Source organism: Blennius ocellaris, assembly GCF_963422515.1.
Source record: "Blennius ocellaris genome assembly, chromosome: 16".
Lineage (NCBI taxonomy): Eukaryota > Metazoa > Chordata > Actinopteri > Blenniiformes > Blenniidae > Blennius > Blennius ocellaris.
The window spans coordinates 12137313-12159532 of NC_137665.1; the positions used below are offsets into that span (position 1 = coordinate 12137313).

Below are 22220 nucleotides of genomic sequence, written 5' to 3' on the forward strand. Positions count from 1 at the left end.
TCACACCTCTACCTGCTGTCCGCTTCACAGGGAAGTCCCGCCCCCTTCGAGAAGAGCTGCGATCTCATTGGCTGGCGGAGCGAGCGAGCGCAGCCAGTGTGGAGCACCTGGCCGTCAGTCATCGGCGGGTCTGTAGTGGAGCTGCGTACAGTCAACTGACAACACAGCAATGCGGACGAAGAAGGACATAAACGAGGGGAATTGTGCGTTTTTTTGTAACAGCCCGGCGGGTCGGGGCTTCATTTGGTCGTGAAGCCACACGCGACTTGGGATCTTTGTCCACAAAACCGCGCAGAAAAGGACATTTCTCAGGCTTTTGGAAGCGGCTCCGGGGCGGATATTTTCCCGACAAAACCCTGAACCACATCCGTATTCCCAACCTCGTCCGTGACTCACTCAGAGAATGATTCCTTAACTCTCCTTTTTTTTAAATATTATCTTTGATCCCGTTGTTTTTTTTTTGTTTTTGTTTTTGTTTTGTTTTTTCCCATAGCGCCGCTTCTACTTATTAGAGACTCGCTATGGTCGACTCCCCTACGATGAAGAAGACTTTTGTGGTCCCAGACATAAAGCCATTGGATTTGTATGACTGCACTAAATCAAAAATATGCGCAAGTGTCGGATGGCTGCTGGCAAAGTCGTACGGCAGTGCAGGTAGGTGTTAGCAGGCCCGGCGGGGTGCAGTGTTATTCACACAGGACCCATAAAGACCATCATCCTTTTGTTGTTCGCATAATATGGAGCGAGAAGCACATGCACGTAGAACTGCAGTGTGTGTGTGTGTGTGTGTGTGTGTGTGTGTGTGTGTGTGTGTGTGTGTGTGTGTGTGTGTGTGTGTGTGTGTGTGTGTGTGTGTGTGTGTGTGTGTGTGTGTATGAGTGTGTAGTTCAGCGATTTTCACCACAAAGAGCCGCATGTGAAAAGACCACCCGCATTTTTCAGTCTGACACATGTCATTTGTTCTCGCTCAAAAGCTCGTCACATTTCAGAGAGTGTCAGTGAAACGGGCCTGGTCCCGCAGGCCTGATCATGATAACCCAGTTTCTTTTTTTTCTTTTTTTTTTTTTCATATTCAAAGCCACCAGGTTTTGATGGGAAATTGCAGGCTGCTGGGTATGTTTTTAATCCGGTTACACAGACAAGGCACATGGGGCGTAGATGTATTTCAGTCGTCCTCTCCGTCAGGATGGTACCTCCTACGAGCCAAAGTCAAAATGCACTTTGGATTAAATGCTGCAGCTCCGTGGATACACAGCATTGTCATCTATCATGAAAAACTACCTTCAGCACTCCATGCGGTTGTGACAAAACCACCCTGCGAAGCACAGCCACTTCCAAATGTGCACAGTTCCCAGCTTCTGTATTTTGAGACTTTGTTGTGACTTAGGGTTTTTTTTGAGATAGGCCTTCCCACTCTAAGCTTTGACCCTGAGATGATAACACGTCTTCTTGTTTTCCACTACTATCTGGTAGATTTCACATAGGAGGCAAAATAACCCTGTTAAGGAGAAAAAGAGGAATGTCCTCTTTTGTTGTCCCACCTGAAAAATAAGCCTGCAGTGCAATTATTATTCACATTTTCCAAAGAATTTTGGTGTGTATTTACTATAACAAATAAAAACAACTCCTTAAGATTTACGAGATATGCAGAGGTTGAGGGTTTGAAATTCAACCAAGTTGGTCTGAAAACAGTTAAATTGTATTGTACTTCAACAACATGACTTGGGTGTTTGACAGTCCACACACAGTCTGTGTGTACTCTGTTAAGCACGTCAGCCACTCCCTGTGGTCAAAGTCACCTCATGTCAAGTTTGAAGGAATATGTAGATAAATACTGTGATGATGATAACTTTTCCTTAATCAACCTCGTGTCCTTGCTGATAGTTTCCTGCCATCTCAAACTGCCATCATCTTGTCGCTTCCCAGCAACCTGAATGGGCAGATTGAATTCAGAGACAGGCAGACAGGGTCATCTGCTGCTCTCTCCGTTGAGTTTATTTTTTTAATACATTTTTATTTTATGTCCTCGCAGGACAGAATGAAGCTCCACTTGGACTTTATCAAATTCAAATCTGTTGGTTGTTATAGGATTAGAGTACCATTGGGTTTGATAGTAACTGATAGAAGTCTTGTCATTTTACACCTTCAAAAAAACCCATCTAATTTTAATTCCATATTCAGTTGTGAGTTGTTTAGAGTGAAAAATGATCACGTTGGTGTGAATGAAAACACGTCGAGGTTGTGAAGAAGAAAATAACGCGTTAAAATGGAATATGGCAATGAAAATGGAATACATTTACCTCCAAGTCCCGACCACAAACAGACCTGTGCTCTGGTACTGGCAAACATGATGTTTGGCATGTGATATTTCTTACTTCTATCAGTAGTGTTTTATGTATAAGATATTCAGGGGAAAGGTTTTTCATCTGCCAGTGAAATTGTTTTAGCAGATGACGTGATAGGTAATTTTTCTGGATGACTCAAGCGAGTGTGTGCACCTTTTAGATTGGAATGAAATCACTCTTGATTGACCTGTTTTGCTTTTGGGAAAGGCTTCCTCTTCAGCTTGGCAGTTTGCTTGTGGTTGGGATTTGAACCCGTCCTTCAGAAATCAGACTTCTAACACTTGTCCGTTATCTATCTATGAATTTAACGGCCATTTCCCAAAGGTATCCCATAATTAAGAAAAGGAAATGCACCCATTTAATCCTCAGTCAGCATTTTGTAGGCATTGCATGAAAACTCTCATTTGAATTGTATCATTGTTAAAATACTATAAGCCTGTTTGAACACCACCTCGGCTTAATGTTTCGGTTGGGTCACACTGACGTCCCATTGGAGTGATTACTCATCCTCTTCCAATCATTGTTGCAGCCATGGTGAGTCAACAAGGGACAAGGACTTGAGGAGGATGTTGGCTTGTGTTATTGTGTACTTAATAGGCAGAAAATGCTTTTGGTTACTATGTAAAACTCTTAAAGGCGAATTCACACACATAATTATTTCGGAAATATCGTGTGTATGAACTTAATTTCTGACTTGACTTGAAGAAAGTTTCATTGCAAAGCGACCCGACGGTGACAGAGTTGAAGAGCATTGCTTCCAGATCTGACTGTGATGTTGTTATTATGTCCACACGAAAGAGGCGTCTGGAGGAGAATACTATCACCCGGTGTTCTAGTTGATGTCTTGTCAACCTCTAAAGCAGCCATAATGTAATCATACCCCGTCTATATGATGTATTTTTGTATACACTGGCCCTTTAATGCAATTTAAGGCTGCTGTGCAGTAGCAGATCTCTGCCTGTGTTGATGTGTCACAGGATAAACGTGGTTCCTAGAAGAGACACGTTAATGTTAAGTGGACATGTGAATGTATATGAAGATGAGTTGCACTTCACATGTTCTGTTTGAAGTGTGTTTCTTCTTTTGAGCGGATGGTGCCAGACGCTGGCTTCAGTACACGAGTGTTGTGCGTACATACATGCATGCATATTTATCTGGATCAGCTATTGACTGGATGAATGGAGATAAATCATTTTGTGCAGATGCAGTTTATTCATGATGTGAGCTATTTGTTGATAGTTATTACCTGTTCTACAAACGGCACAAGATATTAGATAACTGCATTATTGTGGGGGGGGGTGGGGGGGGGTTTCTCTCTCAAAATATGTAGTTTAGCTAAATATAAAGCAATCACTTCCCATTTTGTGTGATTATATCTAAGGTGTTTTTGTATTTGCTGTGAACTCGGAACCAGCGGTCACGTGTCAGGTCGGCTTTTACCACAGAAGCTCTCACCACTGCTGGGTTTTGGGGCAACAGTACCTGCTTTGTTCTAAATATGCCTCTCTTTTTGATCCTTTTCACCACATGATGAGGACGTTTACTGCACAATTATCTAAGGACATTTTAAAAGCTATAGCCAATAGTTCTCTCAAATCACATGTGCTCCCAAGGCCCTTGTGTGTTTTCCAAAATGTTGTAATTTAAATTGATTAATCAGCATGTATGTATTGATGCCTAAACAGGACATAGACATGGAAACCTTTTGGTCTAGATACTTCTGCATGTCTGAGCTGTAATGCATAATTTAGTGTTCCAGGGATTATTGAACATTCCAGTAATAGCCTGACAATGTGGATGGTCAAATCAGTTTTGTTTTTGCAAATTGTTAGCGTATATATCTTATTTTGGAGTTTAATCATCCTTTGCTTAAGTTTCTGTTGTTTTTCTTGTGTCGAGTCACTTCTCTTGTGCACAAATGGTAATGTCTGTGACATGACCAGCACGCTCGCTCAATCAGTCAATGAAGCAGACGAACACATGCTTCTTCTTATCAGCAGGCTGTCCAAGTATGCAGATCAGTACAGTAATGCAGATAGAAGTTAACGGCACGGAGCTGCTTGTGCTTATGGCGACTTTGTTTTTGCTTGGTCAGTATTATGAGTACATTTCTTGATTGCTCACACATCACACTGATAATCTTTTACCGTTTGCCAGCTGTTAACTTCTTTATCTACTTGGCGAGGTAAAAGGTCAGTGACAACTCCAACACTTGCTCCCTTTAGGTACATTAGATTAAGTCTCTTAGTTAAGCTCTCCTGAGTAAATGGTTAGGTATTTGGACTTCTCTCCATAAAGAGTGATTCTCCAGCGAACATTATGTTAATGTGCTAATAAACTTTGCACACCTCTGACTTTTGCCTTCTTACTCAAAACCAGGAGATAAGCACTGACCTTATGATCTTTGAAAATGACAGAGAGGCTGTTGCTCCAGTTCATTCAAACTCACATGCTTGTTGTATTCAGTCTTCATGTTTTCCTCGAGCTGCAGCCACGTAAACATTATTGTAGCCTCACATTTGTTTTTGCTTGAGAGGAATGACTTATTAAATGATTAACTGAAAAACGAACTAGTATTGCAGTTAATGAATCAATTGATCCTTTATTGATTGGTTTATAGTATTTGATGTGTTTTGTCAAACTCTACTTTTTGCCTTTTTTGATTTGCATTAACAGCATCGATTTTGTACCAAATAAAATAAATACACACTAAACTGTCATACATGATCCGGGTGTCTCAAAGGGAAATCCTACTCGTGTCAATAACTCTCAACTCTATGAGTATTTGCATCTTGCTTTTCCTTCAGGAGAATGTCTCTTCTTCTTTTTTTTAAAACATATAATTGTGAAGCCTCTTCTGCATATGCTGTGCCACTAAGTGGATGCGGGGCGGTGTTACATAATTGTAGTTTCAGCACACATCAGAAGATTTCTCACAAAGCGAACCATGTGGCGTGACTGACGATATTGTCTATCAGCTTCGGTCAAATTAAAGTAAAGGACTTGGGGCTTTGTCTGAGGCAAGCCTTCTGTTGTCTGGTGTCAATGGATCCATTTACCTGCCTACATGATGATACAACACTGTAGTGACACCTCCCTTACATTACTTTAAGAATTCTACTTTCTCTTGTCTGTTGCATTTCAGCCTGGGCCCTTTAAAGCACCAACACACTAACTGGAGGAGTATGTTTGCGTACAGACAGGGGCTATTAAGTTTGCTGCTGGTTAGTTCAGTTTTGAAGAGGGTGTGGCCGCTGTGTGTGTGTTCTTAGGATAATCTTTGCTGTGCCTGTCGTCTTCACAGAAAAATCCTCAGCCTGAACAGATTATTTGATAATCATCAGCATTACTAGAATCATTGAACTTGTCGACTGAAATCGGCGTGTGCACGATGTCTGACGATCTTTGCACCCAAGATCATGTGGTCTGAAAAGAGAGAGACGAACAAGTGGTAAAGCACCTTGTAATCTGCAGACGCCAATATTTGAGCTTGCCATGCCCCACTAACCTTGATGCTTGCCCTGCTCTCCTCACATATGATTATAGCTCAATTGTATACGCCAGCTGTCTTAATCTGCAGAGTGATCCTGACAGAAGGCAAGGTTTGCTGCCAACGTTGACGGAACTGACGTTTTACGTAAAAATATAACAGGTTTAACAGTAATGACACGCATTTGATTCCTATGCATTGTTTTTAGTATTGGAGTAACCCGTCTAACCAAGTCTGTTTCTTTCTTTCTGTTTTATTCCTCCCGGTAGAAAATGTCCCTGCTGAGCTGCGTGACCCATTCTACTGTGACCAGTATGAGCAGGAGCACCTTAAACCTCCAGTCACACGCCTCCTTCAGTCCTCGGAGCTCTACTGTCGCACCTACAGCCTCTTACTGGGCAGTGCCGGACCGGAAGCGCAGCCCAAAGACAATGTCGCCCTGTTGCAGCTTCTCACTCAGAGAGGGACAGTTGCCAAAGACAAGGACTCAGCAGTGACTGATGCAGACCTCCGACATAAACCCATCAAAATGGTAACATCATTAATGTTTGATAGAGTTTCTCCATTATTTGTTTCCACCCTGTGCAGTGAATGCCTCCTCTTGTGAAACCGGGTTTTCTGCTATCCAGGAATGTGTGGAGAAGCAGAAGGGGTCAAGTTCACTTGGTTGCTGATATACGGGCATGTTTATGCTTTGATTCTTGGGATTAAAGGACATCAAAAAGACCCCCATTTATTCAGCCCTACCCCCAACAACCCCCTCCATGCTGCCCCCAGCTGATCCCAGAGGATAAGTGGATCCAGCTGCTTGGGCTAGGCCAGTCACAAGGGATGACTGCTTTACTTTCAGGGCGTGAGTGGGAGAGAGTCTAGATACAATAGGCAGTCTAGAGCAGGACAATGGGGAAACAGTTCTGTTGAAACTCTAGATGCCGTGTATTGGGAAAGTACTCTGGAGTGGCTCAGCAAGTTAAATCTAGAGGAACAGGTTTTGCTTCTTTGGCCTTTCAGCCAGTGGCAGTAGCTTTCTTTCTTTCATTCTTTTTTTTTTTTTTCTCCAAAGCTTTTTCCTGCTTTTCTATAATTGAACTTTATAATTGTTTATCACACAGTGTTTCTGCTACAGTTTCGTATATGTGTTCCGCTCAGTTCCTCTTTCAGATTATTATCCTCCTCACAAAATGACAGTTTTGCATGCCTCAGCCATCTCGGTTCATACACAGACAGGCTGTTTTGGAAAGCTTAGTAGCATCTCTCTGGGGAATTGAAGCGAGAATTGCGTTGGGTAAATGTTGTTTGCTGTTTCCAGCCTGCTTTATCATCGCAATACTGTGGTGAAAGTGCTGTGATGATGTGTTTGCTTGGGAAATGTATAGTAAACAGCATGCAGGGATGGGGTTTGAGTGCAAGCTACTGTGTGATCCCTTTTTTAAATTTAATTATTAATTTTTTTGTTTGTTTTATCCATTATCACTTGATAATTGCCGGCTTTTATTTTGTTTGAAATTTCACTGGTCAGTCTATTGTTCTATTTGAGATCTGTGCAGGTCTTTAGCCCATTATTACCTGCACAGTCACACCATCCATTGCAAAGTAATGCTTCAAAAAGCATTCACTGGATAAAATGTTCAGATCTGCAGCTGCAGCACCAGGGAAAATGACCCAATGACCCAAGTCATTTCCGGGCAGGATGCTGCTGTACGGTCTGATTTAATTCCTCTGCTTGCATGCATGTGTCTTCGCACCAAATTGTGTTTTCAGGTCAGACCACGGTTCATCTCTGCTGTAAATCCTAATCGTTAAACTCCTATTTTGGCTGTGACGGCCAATGCAGTATTTGGCGTTTGCTGTTTTGGTGTACGAGCCTTCCAGTCACTGCTTGGCTGCTCTTTGAGCTTGTCTGCCACAAACTGGCACTGCAGCTACAGTGTAGCAAGCAAGGAAAGTGGGTCATGCTGCAGCATTAGAAGGATGGAGCATCAATGTGGGTCTTGGCCAGTAAACGGCTTTGCAGCATCAATCTGGTGCAGAATGGCTGTATATTAAAGCTTCACATATCTGTGTCAGACCAGAGAGGGTAGCATTAGAGCATGCCTGTGAAAGCATGTCTCGTCATGATGCTCAGTGACAGGCGACAACAGTCATGCTCTGTTTGACTTTGATGTGCAACACATATTGACTCGATGTGTCTGCGTGATTTGGGAATCAGGTGGAAATTTTCATCGTGACCCATAAAGATCCTGATCCTAGTGTCGCATGAGGCATGTCATGTGCTAGTGAGGTGCAAGTTGTTAACAAAAAAGTACAAATAGTATTCCAATCACTGCTAATCTCATCAATGTACAACCGATGGTCTGAAATTTGTCAAAGGCTTTGGAAATTGAGATTATATTTAGCATGTTACAATGAAGTTGATTCGTTTCTTGACTAAGGCACAATTGATGTAAAGGTCTGACTTTTTAATGTTTGGGAATATTTTGGTTACTGAAAGTCTGAAATCACAAGAAAATGTCTTAGTTTGAAGTCAATGTACTATTAACTTTCATTGTTTTCGCTCTTGTTTTGGGATGCAGAGAGGTTGCCCAGCATGTGTAGGAAGGCAATACCACTTTTCATCACTTTAGATGAGCAGTTATGTCTGTGCAGGCCAGGGTCATCCTAAAAGAAACATTCTCTGGGTGACACATTTGTAGCTCCAATCCTCCAGCGTTCTCCACCAATTACATTTTATATTGATGTGTGCTTTCTTCTGGGAACTGTCCTTCTTGTCCCTTCAGTAGCTGCCCAGCCCCCCATCACTCCTCAGATGTAGGATAAAGATCTTTGAAGATTAGAGATAATCTGCCATGCAGACTGAACGTCATCATTCGTGATTGGATGACACACCAGAGATGACCACTGGCTCATTATGAGTGTTTCACAGCATCAAACTAATTGTTTACGTTCATTGTTGTTTAGAATATTTTGCATGCATTGTAGATGCTCTCATATCTATAACTACACAAGTGCTCGGGTCCAATTTTGGTTCCCACCATGTCAAAGGAAGTCATGTAGCTATAATTCAGATAACCCTCTTCCTGGTCCCCTGTTGGTTTTGGATGGGCGATGACACTTTGTCTTAAATCATCACACTGCTGTGTTGGCAGGTTTCTGGTCAAGTGAGCATCATTCAGGAGCTTAGCAGAAAATAATAGTGGCAGACGATCAGAAACACTAACCATCATCACAGATCATTTTTTTTAACTACTTTGGTGCCATGCTTCATTGAACACTAAAGTGATTTAACTTTCCCACTGTACACTGAATAAGTAAAGCTGTAGTACACTATCTTTTCCTAATCAAGCATACGCTTTATTTACATATCACTGTTCCCATAACCTCCTTTCCAAAATACCCAGCTGGGCCCCAGACTTGCATGATCCGGTTTGTCTCCCCGTCAGTTGGCACCGGGCGTCGGACAGGGGGGGAGGGTTAAGTCATATTTCAGACATAATCAGATTTTACCTTCTATCATAATCTCACTTAATGATCAACAAGATGCCTTTGCACTCTTTGTTTAGTACAGATGTTGACATGTTTACTCAAGCCGATTTACCGAATAAGACCACGGAGGCTTTGTTATGTTAATTGATTTGGGCTATTATATATGTTTTTATATATTTCCTGTTCTTCACATCATTTTTAGTAATGGTGGATGTTTCGGCGCAAGGGCGCAGAGTGCAGAGCAGTGCAGCAGTCAGGCATGTACTGAGATGCATTGTGGGTCAGCTGGTTGGTTGTTATGGTGATCTGGCAGGCTCTGTTCGGTTGCTCCTCTCTCTCCTCTCATTAGGGTTGCTTGTGATTTAGCTTAGCGAGCTCTCCTGGGGCTGTGCTGGGAAATCCACTAGCAATGCCCCCCCCCCCCCCCCTCCTCCTTTCATTCTACTCTTTTTACTCACTTCTTACTCTTTTCTGTCTTTCTTGTCTTAATAATTATCATGAAGTTTGACCACAAGGTTAGCTATTTTCAGAAACTTTGTCATTCATTTGTTGTTTTTCTTGTGGCTGTCCAGTCACTCTTAAGGAAATTATAGCTTCAGCCTGTGATGTTGGTAAATGCACAAATGTCTCACCATCTTAAAAGTTTTTACTGAAGAGCAAATCTACTGAAAAGATTTTGCTGCTTTTTTGTAGTAACTAAAATACTGGAGAGCAGAATTCTATAAGTGGAAAATGTGCTTAGTGATCATTTTCTCCACTCCATTAATTTGTTGTATTACTCATGATTGCCCTTTTGAAATATGTAGTGATAACAGCGGTATTAAGTAATGTTTACTTTTGTTTGATGCTATCAAGTGGACATGAATCTTTCTATGCATTTCATAGAATTAAAGGGGTAATGTGTTGCTGTGTTGAACTGCACCATTTTTTTTGTATGGTGTCTAATCTTCTCTTGGCCCCATTTACAGCCATGTGACGACGGCAAAAGAAACAAAATTAGTAACATAGCTCAGAACGGTTTGGAGTCATGGTACCGCGTCACATTGACTGCACTGATGAACACAGTTAAAATCTTACATATGATATGAGGCAATGTTGCTGCACTGCACACGAAACATTACAGAACTCTTTCATGTCAAACAAAGCAATAGTTTTGTTTTCCTGTTGTAGTGTCACGGTTTACATGTACAGTATATGATTTATTTTATGTAGAACCTTCTGTTTTCTCAGGTATCCGTGCTAAATAACTGCTCTGAATCAGTCAGGTGGTGGTTAGCTCTTACAATATTGCTTTCTTGAAGTTCAATGCTCTCTTTCTCACTCTCTTATAATTGCCAAAGAAAAGAAAAAAAAGCGTGTCTCTCGCAGGCATAAACAGCTGGCTTCGTGTTGACAACAGTATTTTGAGGGCAGTGCGGGGAAGTCGGAGCCACACAGAACATCCACAGAGTTTGGCCCAACACTATCTGACAAGCCTTTCCTGGCATACCCTGCTGTGCCTGCCCCAGCTCCAGGCCTGCCCAGGTCAGCACTTTACATCAAGGTTGAGTAGGCAGACATGCAGCCAGGGCTCATGCATGCGGCATGAGTGCTACCAGCCCTCATCTGGGGCTGCATAAGAGGTTGGAAAAAGAATGTTTGTCCTCCATGGTGGAATTTGCAAGTAGGAAAACGGGGAAGGCGCTGGTTTGCACAGATTAGACTCCGAATTTTGACTTGAGTTTGAAGGAATGGCACCCGTGACAGGAATGTGTTGTTTGTGACTGGCCTGCACTCACTGTTGGCCCAAATTCATTCTTATAACACGTTTCTGTTGCACCTAGCCAGGAGTAATCACAATGGGGCCTCTATGCCGATGTTGCATGGAGCGTCAACAGTTTCTACAAGTCCTGTATTACATGTATAATTCTGGAAATTGTTAACAGCGATGGTGTCCAAAGTTTTGTCACTCGGAGCCATGTACAGGAAATCACATGAAGGACCAGGAAATTCTTAAGAAGCGAAATCAATTTTACCTCACCTCTTTTCCATATAATGCATTTCCTCATTCTTTTTTTTACTGATCTTATTGAGAATGTACAATCAAGATTATGAAATTTGGAATAACCATCTTTTATTTGCTGATACTGCTCATGTGATCAGACTTTACACTTGATTTGGCTTTTGTTTGTAAATGAAGCGACTTTAAAGTGATTAACATATTTGAAATGTTTTAGGTTGAGCATAAAGCACTGTTTGTTACAGGGCCATTGCACAAACGGAGCTCAACATCTAATAAGCTAACAGGTTTATAGAGTTAAGGCGCTCACACCGACTGAGCTGATAATGTTGGTGGTTCGTTTTAATGGGCTCTCGCTATTACAAACAGCTCTGTAATGGTTTTCCCGAGGATGCGGAAATGTATTTTTGTATGTTTGTTTGTGGCTTGATAGTTGTATTTGTGCAGAAAAGACTATCTGAAGATTTTGTATCTGTTGTGTTGTTCTTATGGAGGATCAATTTCTATAATCCTGGTGAATTAGCTACATAGGTTCCTGTCATTCTGCAGTCTTCTACGTGAGTCACACAGAAATTTTCAATGCACATCGGGGAAGGGAAGTACAATGAACAGAACGCAAATAAATGGAAAGCAGCTGAGGAATGAAAGTGCTGTGACACATGTGTTATCATATTACTGGGCCATTGCCTATTTAATAAGTGGACAAACATGGGTCTAAAGTACAAGCATGTTGACTAATGTTTTCTGGCTGAAAGCTCTTGTCGGAGTATCTGCTGACTCACAGTTGGGTTGGGGTGACCTCTAGAGGATGCAGATGGTAAATAATGCGAGTGATGCAGCTGGTTACTGTAGTGTAATATGCTAGAGCAGTACAAATGCATGTGTCTAACATTATTATGTTAAATATGATTGATTATTGCTGTTGGGGAAACTCTGGTCTTTATTTCGTCTCCGGTCTCCCATGTGATTGGTGCAGAGTGCTCACCTGGCAGTGATGGATGCCTTGATGGCCATGGGAGCCATGGAAACGCTGACTGTGGTGAAGACGTGCGACTCTGCTGTGCAACTGGGTGGAGCGTCCAGCTGGGAGGATGCACTGCTTTATTGGGTTAATGAGGTAAGAGGCAGGCCAAACAATCTCACCTCTTGTCTGCATTCTGCTCAGTATTACTGAGGCTTCAGACTTGTTCTGAAACCTGCCATGTAGATATCGGAGTGTATTTTTATTTTTGGAAAACATGCCGCCCTAATTATCTGATGCATTCCTGCTCAATCTTGGAATGTGTATAAACAGTTTTCTTTTGTTGTTGTGCTTTCAGTTAAACCAGAAGTTGAGAGAACGCACTGACGCAACCCAGAATGAGTCTTCTCAGGCCATCACGGAGCCCCAACCTGTTCAGCCCTCTGTAAGTTTTACTTGGTATTTAGACCTATAATGCATTTAAACTTGGAAATCCTCCCTTTTGTTTGGAAAAAAAAGATGAAGGTCCACGTCCACTAAGAGAATTTGAAAATCACTCTTCATGTATTCTGTCTGAAATGCAGTCTCTTATCCACTGAGACAAGTTTCAAAAGGCTTATGTGAACAGTTATGAAATATTGGTGCCTGGAGTGAAAGATTTAACAGCCAGTTGAACGAAATTATCCACAATATAACAGGGAAGCAAAAATGCATATAAGCAAAAATGCATATAATAACCATTGATTTGTATCTGTTCTTAAAAACAAGCTATTGTGAATATGAAAAGTGTCTGTATTCTTTAATTTGCCATTTTTAGATTTTGTCATTGTGGGCACAAACAGAATCCTGCTCCTCAAGCCTTTGTTCCCCAGCAGCAGCTTGAGGTTTAATAAAGGGTCAAGCCAAGTCTAGCAGCGTTTGGTTGACATATTAGAACCAAGGCCAATACAACTGTTTTGTCAACAAGGTTGTCTTTGTCATTTTAAGACAGTATTGTCATCCAACCCTTTCTCGTGTGTCTAGTTCTTCCACTGCAGGCTTAATAGCTCTCCTTGTGCTTCTGTTTTCCATTCCCTTGCTTGTCTATATTTCCTGTCCCTTCTTCTCTGACAGTGTCCCACTCGCTGGTACTGGAAACTTGTTCCTGTAAGTTCCTTCCTTTCCTCTGCCTCCTTCCCCTGTCCTTCCATCCATCCAGTGCCTTCATCAAATGTATCACCAAATATCTGATAGTCAGGTTTGTTTTGTTTTATACACTTTTGGAGGCGTGAGATTGCACTGTGCATCACAGACGTTGGGTTTTTAATGCATTTAATGGCATGAATGTGTGGAGTGGGGCAGTGTGTCGCTGTGGACAACAAGTGGTGCATGAATCATGGACTGTATCATCCAGACCTTGTGAAGCTGCCATGTGCAACCGGTTTGTCTGGTGTTTGACAGAGGTGTGTGTTTGTGTGGCAATGGTTACAGGGTTAACCCACACAGGCTTCGAGTCAGCTGTTCCCTGCTGACAGTGGGCTGTTTGTTTGCATACTGTTGTTGTACCTGAAACATGTTCGTTCTTTCTCTTTGTTCCTCCTCTGACCTTCACTTGAACCTGTTTCTTCAGCCAAAATCTTCCTTCATATTGCCTGATTAGCTTGCAACCTTTTACATCTTCGGTTCTCACTTGCTTGTCCTGTACTCTCTACCTCTGAGCCAACCTTACCATAACATTTGTTTGTTGTGTTCTTGCTTTTGTTCCTTTTTAACATTTTGTGTTTTGTGCCATTTTTTTTCCACAATCTTACCCACCAGGTTTTCAGAATTGAATTGGACCATGCTTGATGCTGCTGACAAATATGCATCGTATAAACATACCACTATGGTTTACAGGAAGTTGTTGTTTCTTTTTCTCGTAGCTCCGTTACAGGAAGGATAAAATTGAGTCCAAAATAAAGCCCACCTTTCCAGTCGTAAATGAAGTTAAAGACCTCTACAGTGGTTGTGCTGTTGCTGCTGTCATCCATTACTATTGCCCTGCATTACTCCGACTTGAAGGTATCAGAAAATATTGTCAACCTCCATGTTATCGATAGTATTTCAATACTTGATTTTAAGTCAACCTAACTCCAATGTCCTTTCTCTTTAAGATGTTTGTATGAAGGAAACCATGTCTGCTGCAGACAGTCTGTACAATTTGCAGATCATACATGAATTTTGTGACAGCTGTCTGAAGAACTGCTGCCACTTGGCACTCGAGGATATGCTATACACACCTCAGGAACTTCAGGTAATACTGAACCTCCCGATCATCAGATTAATAAACAGGACAGTAACGGGAGTGCTGTGCAGTCTTGTTCAAGTCTGACTTATTGTGTGTGTTTTGTTTAAGATTAATTTGCTGAGCTTCCTATCAGAACTGCTTTCCTGGTTTGAAGTGCAAAAGCCAGAATTTGTTCATCCAATTGACTCATTAGGTAAGAGTGAGACCTTTGTTTTCACTTTATTTTTGACATTATTGTTGAGATCACAACATTTAAATTGTCTGGGGTTTTTTTCTCCTTTGTCAGATCCATCTACACCAGTAACACCAAGTAGCTTGAGTGGAAACAGGTACAGAAGTTTCTGATGATAACTTTGCTTTTATTGTAGTTTATCATATTGCTTAATTAAAAAAACTAAACTATTTCCTTACTTCACAGTTCATCTCCCTCAATTTTCAAGAAGCCTTTCCTTCCGATTTCATCCCCAGCATCAGGTAAGTTTCAGACCACACTTGGTCATCATCCCGTTGAATCCACTGAATCATTCCATATTGTGGTTCATCATTCCATATTGTGGTTCACTTATTTTCCTCAATCCTTGTTTGTCTTTTAGTTATGTTTTGTGATGTACCCTTTTTCATTTTATGGAATTCATAACTTGTTTTTGCTCTTTGTGTACATTCCCTTTAATTGGTGTTTTGTTTGGTTTATTTGTCCATCCCTGTGTGGTTTGCATGCCTTTACATGTTTGTGTGTGTCCCATTGTGCTCAGGATCTTTGACTCAGTCTACCTCAATGTCTCATATAGAAGGAGTTGGAAAGACATGGAGCAAGAAACCTCTCAGGTGTGACCCATATGCTGAGTTACATCTAAACCTTGTCATTTTTTTTTTTCATTTTATGTATTGATCTTTTTTCTTCCTCATCTCCTCCATAGCCGACCCTTGTCAGCAGTGTCCTTCAGCATTCCTTTTGGCCTGGACAGTGATGTGGACATTGTGATGGGCAATCCTGTGATAACTCGCTCTGTGAGTTCAGATCAGCTCAATCCAGCTGGCCAAAATATGACCCGTGTGCCCTTCACCCCACCTGAGGACCTCAGCCATTTGCTTACGAAACCTGGACCCAACGGTCCACAGAGAGCATCGTGGTCCACCCAGACTCCCAGTGTTGCGAGACTGCCAGAGGAGAATGGTCTTGGACCCAGTGAAACGGGAGAGCTGCCTACCATCGAAGAGGCCCTCCAAATTATTCACAATGAGAGCAAAATGGAGCCTCGGTTACACCCTGATGGTGCCCCAGATGGCTTCTACCTCCACTCACCCGATGACCCTGCTAGCTCCAGATATAACAGCAGCATGGCACCCATCAGCAGCTCTGCTCCAACACGCTCAGGAATGATGTACCGACCCGCTGGAGACCCGAGAGGTCCCGCTCGAACTAGGAATGCTTCTGAATGTTCACGAGATGATGACTCAGTCCTGAGAGACGGCAGTGTGGATTCAGATGCATCAGAAGATCTGCCTAAGGCTCAGTCCACTCCAGCCACACCGGCCACTGGTGCCCATTCAGCTCGAGACCGCAGTAAAGAGGGGCTTGATAGCGGAGTGAAGATGACCAGCTTTGCCGAACGCAAAAAGAAGCAGGTTACTGATTCTCCGAAAGCAAGTGACTCATCATCTACATGGGCACAGAAATCTGAAGAAAGCCCCCAGCCCCAGAGTCCACAGCTGGGCAATGAGATGACTGAGCTGGGCGTTCGTCTTGAAGAAAAAAGGAAAGCTATTGAAGCCCAGAAGAAACGAATTGAGGCAATTTTTGCAAAGCATCGGCAACGACTAGGAAAGAGTGCCTTTCTGCAGTTAAAAAAGGAGCAGCATGAGGATGAAGGTGAGGTGAAAGGAGGAAATGGTCAAATCAGTACGTCGTCCACAGAGGAAGAGCTCTCTCGCTTGACACTAGAAGAAAAGCTCGCTCGAATAGAAGCAGAGGAACAGCAAGAACAAGATGAACGGCGCCCCTCAGTGGAGGATAACACTAATGTGAAAAAAGCCAGTCAGGCCAGTAAACCTCAAGAAAAGCCTGGCACACCAGGAGAAATGGGTCCTGGAGCACCTGGTGAGAAAATGGTAGCTCCTTTAGGTGACTATAACAATGCTGTGTCCAAGCTAACTGCAGCTCTTAGCTCTCTACAAAGTGACATGCAGCGGCTTACTGAGCAGCAAAATCAGCTCATCCAAAAGAAAGCTGCACCTTCGACCAACAAGACCTGGGTAATTCCGGCCAGTCCGAAAACCTCCACCCCAAATGTTCCTCCTGCACGCCTGTCACGAGAGTCGACCAGGGATTTAAATTCAGCCTCCTCTTCTCCGTCTCCATCTCGCAGAATCACAAATCACACCACTCCTCCTAAATCGCCTCGTGTTCACCGACGAGCCCAGTCTGTACCTCCTAAAAGTCCGAAACACAGTCGTCCCGTGGACGTTAAAGTTCCAACCCTGTCGAGGGTTCTCAATCCCCCTCAGAATGTGGACCGCATTCCTCATCTTCGCCGAGTGAATCCCTGGCAATCACAAGTCCAGACCTCATCTTCATTCTCCATAGGTGACGCTGAAAGCTTTGATGAGCTGCGCTCATCTGGACCAAGCCCTGTCCACACGCCCACACTGACTCCCATTCCCACCCCGACTCCATACCATGTTGCAGATGACACCCTGTCAGAAGTGGGCTCCACCGATGGACAAAGTATATTCAGCTTGGACCTGGAAGCTGCTTCCTCACATAGTACTTTGGTTAGGAAGGATGGGCTCACAGGGGCAGGCTGCAGCTCTGGTGCCCCATCAGAGTGCTCTTTTGAGAGTGATGCTCCGTCTGCGATGGCTAACGGCAAACGTGGCAGCCTGATCGAGATCTCACTCTCTGCTCTGCGAGGAGATGGGGAGGAGGAAGACCAATTGCCAGACGCTTTCTCTGACTCGAGCGATCGGGCAGAGCCAGATTCAAAAACGGGAGTTGGTTTCTTTTTCAAGGTAGGTTGCTGATTCTTCCTTAATACGTTTTTATCTTTTTATTAAAAAAAAAAAAAAAAAAAAAGCTTTGTAATGGGAGTGCTTTATTGTTGTCTTTTTTGCTAGGATGAGAAAGATCGACCAGAAGATGAGATGGCTCAGCGAAGAGCAGCTTTGCTAGAGAAACAACAGAAGAGAGCCGAAGAGATGAAACGGCGCAAACTGGAGCAGGAAAAGGAAAAAGAATCAAAGTGAGAATAGTTTTGCTCAGATATCTGCATTAAAACGGCAGTTATACAAAGTCTCTATTTAATTCTGTCACGTTTGTAAAGATGGAACACTACTGCCGTCACTCTCGTAAGATTTTTGGAACATATAGTAGGTGATTATTATTGTTAGGATTAAGGTGAAGTGAATCATCATTTACTGTCCATTGTTCAGCTCACTAGAAAACGCCGTTGCCCTTACACATCTGATGCATACGCTTTATTGCGTTTTTGCCAGCTATTGAGCATTTCTTCCCTTACTTTTAGCAAGCCCCAGTGGATGATCATTGAAGGCTGGGCAAATAAGAGTGAGGACAGACCCCAGACCCCAGTCACCCCTCCTGCATCCCACACCCCACCATCAGAGGGGACCCCTCAACGCAGAGGAGACTTTACTCGACAGGAATATGAGAGGAGGCATCAGCTTAAAATAATGGAAGACCTGGACAAGGTGCTGAGGCAGAAGCCAACCACAGTTCGCGGAGTGAAAAAGCAGAGACCCAAGACTGTGTTCAGAGACGACTCTGTCCTCAGCCCCGCTAAAGGCTTCATTGGTAAATGCTTTTTTTGAATTTACCACTGAGATTCATGGCCACTATGCCGTCACCCTTCTCCTACGTTGTGTGTTTGTTTCTCAGTCTTTCTTTTTTTTCTTCCTTGTAGGCACTAAGCTGAACAAGGTGTACTCTCACTCGAGCATGAACCTGTCCTCCATGGCTCACGACTCTGGAAATCTGACTATCAGGAAGTCTCCCAGGTAATGACTTGAATTAGTCTCTGATGACGATTGTAAAGTGGAAGTTGCAGAATCCAAAATACAACTGTACCGACACTATAGAGATTTCATTGTAAGATATTTTGTGTAAGTGAAATGTACACAATTCAAGCCAATTAATTCTCATTCCTTATATTTTCAGAGATTAAACACAAACGGGTTATTCAGAATACAGAGACCGAAAATGATTAGAATTGATTTCAATGTAGTCAATATGCAAATGTATTTAAGTGTGCTGAATACAGACGCTATGGTAGCTGTTATCAGTGTTATCGGGGACAAAGGTACATGTGACTTACAACATGTACACACAGCTACAAGGTCTGAAACTGACTTCCTCTCACTTAACTTTATATTCTCTCTAGCCGATCACACTCTCCCTCACGATCCCGGATGATGTCACCAGGACGGAGGAGTCCCCACAACGGAGAGAAGGACTGGGAGAATGGCTCCACCATTTCGTCTCCGGCCTCAATCCCAGAATACACAGGTCAGTGATGCCTTACAAGCTATAATAAGAATTAACTGCTCTTTGCCGTTGCTTTGTTTGGTGCCTGATGCCTTAAATGGCTGTTTTGCAGGACCAAAACTGTACAAGGAGCCGAGCTTTAAGTCCAACAAGTTCATCATTCATAATGCTATCACTCGCTGCTGCCTGGCTGGCAAGGTCAATGAACCACAGAAAAACAAGATTGTAGAGGTAAGCCAGGCTCTTGTGTCAGAGTCCAGGTTCATCCCAACTGGGTTACAAGTGACATACTTAACTTTTTTTTTTTTTTCTTGTGTCTGTATTCCCATCATTAGGAAATGGAGAAAAGTTCAGCCAATCATTTTCTCATCCTTTTTCGGGATGCCAGCTGCCAATTCCGAGCGGTTTATACCATGAACCCTGAAACTGAGGAGATGGTGCGGCTAACTGGTATTGGTCCCCGCTTCATCGCACCCGAAATGGTAGAGTCAATTTACAAGTACAGCTCTGACCGCAAACAGTTTACTGTCATCCCGTCCAAAACCATGTCCATGAGCGTTGATGCCTTCACCATCCCTGGCCACTTTTGGCAGAAGCGCCCAGGAACTCCTAAAAAGCTGGGAACCCCCAAATAAATGACTCCTCTTAGTTTGGTAGGGATGTTACTATTCAGGGATTTTGCTCCCAATTTGACTTTGATTTTTCCTACTCTGGCCAGTGTGACACTTGAGATTGTTTATTATCCGATTGGAAAAGCAGCGAACACTAACACTGATTTTAGTTTTCGGTCAGCCATAAACCTGGATCAATCAAATAAACTCCACATGCCATCAGAGCAGGCCAATCACTCAATCGGCTAATGTATCTACAGTTCTTTCATCTCCTGAGAACTTCGGACCGGCGCTACCTGGATTGTAAAACGCAATGCGACTGATTTTGTCAGGATGAAGTTTCTTCCTCCCCTCGCCTCATCATGCCTTGCCTTACCCTGCCATGCCCGAGTTCCTTTTTGTGACTCTTAGGTAAGAAAAAGAGAGGACAACCACACTGCCTTTGCCCACACAACAGTATTTTTTGGGGGCACAAGTAGTTCTCACCCCTCTCAGTTCTGCTCGCTTTTCCTTTTGCTGCCTTTTCTTCTTCCAGGGCTCACTTTCTCTCTGCTGCGAGACAAGTGACTCAGCTCTCTGTTCTGATGGTAGTTCTCCCCTGAAAAGTAATTGCAGGTAACACTGCTCTCTTATGAATGTAGGGCACACACTAAACACTCATTCCATCCGGAGGTGTTTTTACAGTTCGATCGGGAAAAGAAAATACGACAGTGGGTGGTCCCTCTGTGGGGAGCACTGGTAGTAGCTGTTGTGGTCGTCTCTGGACTTGCACACCTAGAAACTGCCTGTGCCCCACAGTCTGTGCACTCCATCAATCTCTCAGCTGTAGACATTTGGATGTTTTTTTTATACTATTTTGACTTTTTTTTTTTTGCTGGATAACTTGATTCAGCCTTTGAGAGTAAAAGGAGAATAAAAATCATGTTTTGTTTTTGGGTTGTTGTTTGTTTTTTGTTTTTTTTCCAACTTTGGGCGATTTGAAATGTTACCTGAGCTTATCTGAGAAAAAAAAATCTGGAAACATGAAGGAGGGCTTTATCATGTTGAAAACAGCTTTGTGTGAGAATGATAATCAATGCTGATTTAATATATACTGAATGCTGAACTTTTGATTTTTGTTTTCTTCCACAATAATTTGTAAAAAGTTGACCTTTGTAAGCTACGAATAAGCTAGCCTGCTGCTTAAACATAAGTGAGATGTTTGTTTGAGATGAGACGGAGTGAATGAGAATAAATAGAAATTGTCAATCAGCTGAAATTGCTCAACTGGTTTGTCTAGGGATTAATAAACCTTTTAGGTCACTAGGTGTCTGTTTCCGAATATGTTATTCCCTGTTTGTGTGTCTTGGCATATAAACAGTAGGTTTCTTGATGAAGGATCATACTGGACTGTAACAGCCCTCATCTACCCCACAGTCTCTAGAGACTCCTTCATTTACAACTGGGGGAATGTAAAATGCCAAACTGCTCCTTTTTGCCAGTGTCCATTAAGAAAAAAACTAAGGCTGCGGTTGAAACCACTACAACATCTGTCAGGAGTGAGCCCTCCTCTTCCTTCAAAGTACTTCACACTACAACAGCTGCTGATTTACAGCCGTCTTTCTTTGTTTTTCTTTCTTTGAAATCACTTATTGCCTCCAAGAAATGTGTTTGAATGAGATTCCAGTACAGATGTGAATTAAAAGAAAAGTAGCAACTCGACACATGGCACAGTGATGGCTTGTATGGGGTAGTGCTTATGGATTTAGTTGATGGTCGTATTTATGTGTCGATAAAACTAGTATGTGCTAGCAAACACCTTATGATTTTTGTGCAATTCTCCTCATGAAATCCCCATACCCGCGACCCAGAGGTGTATTTATTTGCTTCAATTTAGTTTGTGTATTTGATGTTTACTTTCAGAATTCCTTTTTTTTTTTTCTGGGTTGAGGTTATGAGTCAAATACTCATTTCGTTTAATTTGTCATACCTATTATGTTTTGTTTCTCTTCTGTTATCATATCTGCCAGCACATTATAAATGTTAATTTCATAAACTGACTATCCTTGGCAACTGGACCACACAATAAAATCCTTTTTAAATCATCTGTGTTTTTTTTTTTTTTCATTTCATGTTAATTTAGTTTTTCCATATTCATTGTTTGTGTTCATAACATTTTAAATGGAATTGATAGAAGCTGATATCAGTCGGTACAACTTCCATCGGTTGGAAAACCTTTGCTCCAGAAAAATCCACTGAAAAACTTGACTTGGCAAAATGAGAAACATCTGTAGATCAACATCATTGTTCCCTGTCTTCCCACAAACATGCCAAAACCACATTATATTGCTTTTTTATTTAATTTTTTTCAACTTGTCTGACCAATCAGATGCTGTCTGATCACAAATGACATTGTGGAAGTGCTTTGGTCGTGAATCTCCTGACAATTCCATCTAAATAATGCTTTTTTACTTTGGCTTTGGTAACGACTGGTAATAGAAACTCAGCCACTCAGCATGACGCAGTTAGTAAATATTGCCTTTTAATGATGATCATGGTTCACATACCTTCCTTCCTTCGCTGCATTG

General features: G+C 42.4%; 1 protein-coding gene across 3 annotated transcripts; it reads left to right on the top strand.

Moving 5' to 3' along the window:
- Window positions 1-403: 403 nt before the first annotated feature.
- camsap3 (calmodulin regulated spectrin-associated protein family, member 3) lies at window positions 404-21685 on the top strand. 3 transcript variants are annotated; one of them, XM_080511749.1, is made up of 18 exons: window positions 404-654; window positions 6105-6367; window positions 12294-12434; window positions 12637-12723; window positions 13392-13424; window positions 14180-14318; window positions 14411-14550; window positions 14653-14737; window positions 14831-14873; window positions 14963-15018; window positions 15297-15369; window positions 15462-17553; window positions 17659-17783; window positions 18066-18352; window positions 18462-18555; window positions 18939-19063; window positions 19155-19273; window positions 19378-21685. In XM_080511749.1, exons 1-18 carry the CDS (start codon window positions 522-524, stop codon window positions 19675-19677), a joined length of 4335 nt encoding a protein of 1444 aa, XP_080367875.1. In that variant the 5' UTR covers window positions 404-521; the 3' UTR covers window positions 19678-21685. The 3 variants fall into 3 exon arrangements, with proteins under 3 accessions (XP_080367875.1, XP_080367873.1, XP_080367874.1); XM_080511747.1 differs by lacking the exons at window positions 404-654; window positions 6105-6367; window positions 13392-13424 and having other exon boundaries at window positions 12338-12434; XM_080511748.1 differs by lacking the exons at window positions 404-654; window positions 6105-6367; window positions 13392-13424 and having other exon boundaries at window positions 12338-12434; window positions 15333-15369.
- The last annotated feature ends 535 nt before the right edge of the window (window positions 21686-22220 follow it).